General features: G+C 41.0%; 1 protein-coding gene across 1 annotated transcript; it reads right to left on the reverse strand.

Moving 5' to 3' along the window:
- Positions 1–204: 204 nt before the first annotated feature.
- Positions 205–2076, reverse strand: LOC130945297 (uncharacterized). Its single transcript, XM_057874029.1, has one exon. It carries the CDS (start codon positions 2074–2076, stop codon positions 205–207), a length of 1872 nt encoding a protein of 623 aa, XP_057730012.1.
- Positions 2077–5540: the final 3464 nt, after the last annotated feature.

The raw sequence follows: 5540 nt of genomic DNA on the forward strand, positions 1-5540 counted from the left end.
ATTTATATAATGAAAATCTAGAATACAATTTCTATTTCCATGGAAAACAAGTCTAAACTAATTAATTTGACAAAGGGTGATCGATCACCTAAATTAAACATTGTTCATTTTATATGTACACAAATGAATATATATAGAGGGAGAGAGAGAGAGAGAGTAGATAGCAGGTGAAAGATGTATACGGAAGATATAATGATTGATGAGCTAGCGGAATCCTACTCCTACTCTTGTAGTCCTTGACTGATAAAGTTCCAACCTGATTCTGGCTTCAGGCAATAGTGACTCAATGGAAGGATCTTGAATTAGATGTGCTTGCTTGGTGCACCACTCAAGGACGATGAGAACCTCTTCTTGAGCAAGAATATCACTTTTGGGGACATGCAGAGCTATGTAACACAGAAGAGTGACGGAGGGAATCTGCACCATCTGCTCACCGAAATAAACGAGTTGGATGAGGTGCTTGGCACCGCCAGCCTCGATGATGGCGTTGCAGTGAGTCTCGTGGAGGAAGTTGTCGGTACAGGCAAACTTGTTGAGAGCAATAGCGGCCTCCATGGACACTTGGGCCTCTCTCTCGTCAAGAAGCCTCACCAATGGGGGAATCAATCTAGTCTCCGTTGCACGGAAGGTCCTTGCTAGGTTGCCAATGGATCTTATGCAAGGAATGAGAAGGTTCGATTCACCTTTGTCGATCACTTTAAGCAGCTGCTCCACAACAGCCTTTGCGGAAGGGGAGGTGGGCTTAAAGGCGTCGCGTCTCAGCTCTGCATACTGCTCTGCCACTGCGGTGATCTCCATGAGCGCCATTGCCGAGTAATACTGCACATCCTCGGGCCCTTTCTCCAGCAGAACCGCGAAACACAGAAGAGCTCTGGATTCCGTTATATTCCTGCAGATGGTGAGGTTACCCTTGGAAAGCTGCCAAAGAGCTCTCGCTGCCATGGCCTTCATCTGTGCTTTTGTGGCCGGATCTTCTGCCTCTCTTCCCTTGATGCTCGTTCCTGCAATGGACACATGATGGTGTTGCTGTTGCTGTTGCCCCTGCGCCATGAATGTGTTGGTAACCAGATTTTGCATCTGGCTAGAGGCGTGATTTCCCCCCATGGGGTGGGCAGGTTTGTAGCGATGATCATCAAGAGAGGCCTTTCTGTGCTCATCGTCGGGGTCCATGGAGGACATTTTGTTCTTGTTGGCAATGGCGTACTTGCTGTGCTCCTGAATGGTCTCGAAGGCCAAATGGCTAACAAGCAAGCGTATGGCGTTGTTCTGGGCGAAATGATCCTGGCACTTGGGATGGTTTGCCGCAAGCTCCGAAATAGCCCATGCGACCATCACCTGAACCTTCATGTGCCCGTCTTTCAGGACTTTCACAAACGCTGAGCAAACACCTGCGTTAACAATCTGCTCCACGCTCTCTGGATCTTTCCCAAGCAACCCGATTGCCCTCGCAGCATTCTCTTGACCCTCCAATCGCCCTTCTTTCAACAACTTCAGCAACGGCGCCACCCCACCTTCCTCCACAATCAGTTTTCCGTAGCGGTCGTTGTCACGAGCCAAGGAAACCAAGGAAGCCGCAGCGTCTGCACGTTCTTCCACGGGGCAGCCAGAAAGTAAGATGGCGACCTGCTCCCATATGAGGCAGAGAATGGGCTCGTTGGAGGCGATGGGAGGAAGGCCGAGATACTCGTCGTCGCGCTCCTCCGCGGAAGCCGAGACGCGAAGGAGCCACTGGACGTCACCGATGGAATTCTCGAGCTGCAAGAAGGTTTTGCGGAAGGCGGTGGCCGGGATGATGGTAAAGAGCCTCTTGATGAAGGTGTTGGCGCGGCACTTGATCACGAGGGTGAGGGCTTTGTCGAGGACCTGCTCGGTGTCTTCGATGATGCGGCGTGTGGGGCGCTCGTAGAGATCGTTGCTGTTTCTTGCGGCCTGGCGGAGAAGTGCGGAGAGCTTCTCTGTCTTGCCCTTGAGTGTCTGACAATCGTCCTTGAAATTGGGGACATCCTCCGCCAACTTTGATATCTGGTCCGCCATCTGTATCGGGCTCGCAAGGATGTCCTTGACGATGCTCGACATATCCTTTCAGCAGCGGACCACCGATCCCTTCCCTTTTTCTTTCTCTTCCTCTTTTCCTCTGATGATGATATTCTTGTCTTGTTTCTGTGTAGATGCACCAAGATATCATTGAAGAACAACGGTTTTACAGTTTGGATCGGATCGGGCGTTTAAAGCAGAGCAATCATGTTTGTTCATCATCGTTCGTGCTGCGTGCATGGATGGCGCCGGCAGTGCTCGCTCACTGATCGATGCATGCATGCAAATTATGCAATGGTCAAACGCTTTTTGCTCCAAATTTTGTGACAATCACTCACCTGCCATGGTAATAATAATAATAATAATAATAATAATAATAATAATAATAATAATAATAAGAGAAAATATGAGAGCCAATGTAATTAGTATACAATGTGTATAATAGACTTTAAAATTGACTAAAGAAAATAAAAACACAATACACTCTTAAATACCTCCAAAACCTTAATTTTAATCATGCATCCTATTCATCTAACCCCCTTTTTGATTTAGCAGTAATTCCCTCCCCCAATTTGACCGAGCAGCCACTGACGAGAGACCCATTGCCGGTGCTGGAGAACCAACTTCCATGAAATTCGCTGCAACCTGAGCAGTCGGCGCTACTCAACCGCTCTTTCCACACGATTGGAGTCTTTCCTTCACGCTTGCTGTTCGCTGTTGCCGTCTTCCTGCACGCCTCCCTCATGCTACCGTCGAGCGTCGGTCGTCAACTAGGAACTCTCAGTCACCGTCGTTGGCCGCCGGACATCCGCATGCCGCGTGGCCGTGTGTCACACCATACTTATGGCTGAACGCTGCGTCTTCTTTGCGCCGCTTCTAGTCTACCGTCAACGAATCCAACGTCACCGTTCCCTCTGCCTAATTGCGACGCTTCTCTTCATCCCCTCTTAGACTACAAAAGGTCAGTATAAAGCTGTTGTTCTACTCTATAGAGTATGTTTGTTTGACATCTAGGGTTCATATGTTCTTTGATTTTGGGTATGGCTATTTAATGTGATTCATGTTAGATTTGATTTGCTGTAAATACTATGAACTACTAGATAGACTAAATATGAAAGTTCAATTCTTAATTTTGTGATTGTTATTAGTTTTTTAAAACCCAAAAATAGTTATAACTCAGCATAATGTAGCTTCATTTGAAATTGGGTGTGAATCTAGGGTTCAAGTACTATATGCACTAGTTATTTTCATTGAAAAAGTGGATGTTTATCTGTTTTATGCCATTACTTTGTTACTTAATTTGTTGGATTTTATATGCACATGCTCCGCATGTTTCTATTATTATGTGGTTTTATTAGGATGAGAACATGATTTTTGTTTTCAAATGACCAAAATACTAGGATGAGAACATGATTTTTATTTTCAAATTATTGTAGATTTATTATCGAATGTTCTACAATGCTTGCTTTATTAAAAAATCTTTTTGTCTTCTCTCTTCACTATTTTATTTATCAGATTTTAAGTTTGATTACTATTTGAAGATGGTAAATGAGATTTATCTATCTTCATTCTTTACTAGAATTAAGTTTTATTTCTTTTTTTTGAATTAAAAAAAGTACTTAGTTTCAGTTTTGTTTGCTTATTGCTCCAAGTGTCTTGGTACTTGACTTCTTATATGATTGTTTACACTACAATATTATTTTTTTTTATAGAGTTGAGAAAATGAAGCATGGATTCAGCATGAAAGCATCTAGTCTAGCTGCATAATCAAATGTAGAAACAAATACTATTGTAGGTTTGGGAAGATGAATTTTGTGCCTTCCTTGTAAATACTTAACAACGTTATTTGGTATCAAAATATTCAACTAGCCTGGTGTAACGCTTTAATTACCCTAAGCCTTACCTCATGCTGTAAAGCAAAGGTTAATCAAAGGTTATGATAGTTTTATGACTTATACAATATTATTTATATATATAAGTAGAAAGAATTGTATGATACTAGAAGCCCAAAGAAGAATTAAGCTCGAAGACAGAGTTACAAAAGCACAAATGTTCACACGTAGCTACAAACTTAAAGCACAAGATATAGATACAAGATAAGAAAGAATAAATAGGTATATTGAATATAATAGTCATAAGGAGCTAGCCTCAGCTCGCAGAGTTTAGGCCGACTAGTTATAAACAGACATTGATGTGAAGATAAATGTCGATATAGAATTTATTAAGAGAATTACATTGTAAGCATAGTCTAAACCAACAATCTGTCTTCAATCAAAGTTAAAATGTGTGTCACAAATAAAATCAATAACCGAGAGTAGAATCCCGAGTTGTCTTCTCGAAGATTTGACATAAGATGCACATTATTGGCTAGGATTTCTCTGGGGATTTTTGAAGTTGAGAGCACGAAAAATAAATAACTAGAAAGGTTAATTACCCTAAGCCTTACCTCATGCCGTAAAGCAAATGTTAATCAAAGGTTATGATAGATCTATGACTTATACAATATTATTTATATATATAAGTAGAAAGGATTGTATGATACTAGAAGCCCGAAGAAAAATTAAGCTCAAAGATAGAGTTACAAAAGCGCAAATGTTCACACGTAGCTACAAACTTAAAGCACAAGATATAGATACAAGATAAGAAAGAATAAATAGGTATATGAATATAACAGTCATAAGGAGCTAGGCTCAGCTCACAAAGTTTAGGCCGACTAGTGATAAACAGACATTGATGTGAAGATAAATGCCGGTATAGAATTTATTAAGAGAATTACATTGTAAGCATAGTCTAAACCAACAATCTGTCTTCAATTAAAGTTAAAATGTGTGTCACAAATAAAATCAATAACCGAGAGTAGAATCCCGGGTTGTCTTCCCTAAGATTTGACATAAGAAGCACATTATTGGCTAGGATTTCTCTGGGGATTTTTGAAGTTGAGAGCACGAAAAATAAATAACTAGAAATTAGAACAATAAATAACTAGCAAGAGTTGATAATTAATCAATATAAAAGGTCTTGGTTAGGGGTGAGAATCGGAATTTCTATCCTCATTGTATTTCCCAAGTGTGATGGTAAAGGCTCATTGCTCTCACTTAGTTATCCTCTAACAATTGAAGGAAAGTCAAGTGAAAATTAGAGTTGGTAAGGTTCAAGCTAATTGATGTCCTGAAAACTGTCTCTCAACAATTTTGTACCGGCAAGTGCACCGGATTATCGTCAAGTAAAAACTCACAATAGAGTGAGGTCGAATCCCACAGGGATTGGTTGGTTGATCAATGTTAATTGGAGAATTGTTCTAGTTGAGCGAAATCAAAATTGGATTTGGGATTGCAAAATGTAAATTGGCGAGAAACTTAAAGAGCAAGAAATTAAATAGCTGAAATTAAATTGCAGGAATGTAAGTGCAGAAACTTAAATTTCAAGAAATTGAAATGGGAATGTGGATTAAGCTTGAAATTAAAAAGCAGAATGTAAAAGAATGGGTAGATCAGAGATGGGGAAGC

Source organism: Arachis stenosperma, chromosome 8 (genome assembly GCF_014773155.1).
Source record: "Arachis stenosperma cultivar V10309 chromosome 8, arast.V10309.gnm1.PFL2, whole genome shotgun sequence".
NCBI classification, from domain to species: domain Eukaryota; kingdom Viridiplantae; phylum Streptophyta; class Magnoliopsida; order Fabales; family Fabaceae; genus Arachis; species Arachis stenosperma.

Excerpts from the sequence above, each read along its gene's own strand:
- LOC130945297 (XM_057874029.1), bottom strand. The coding sequence starts at position 2,076 with ATGTCGAGCATCGTCAAGGACATCCTTGCGAGCCCGATACAGATGGCG.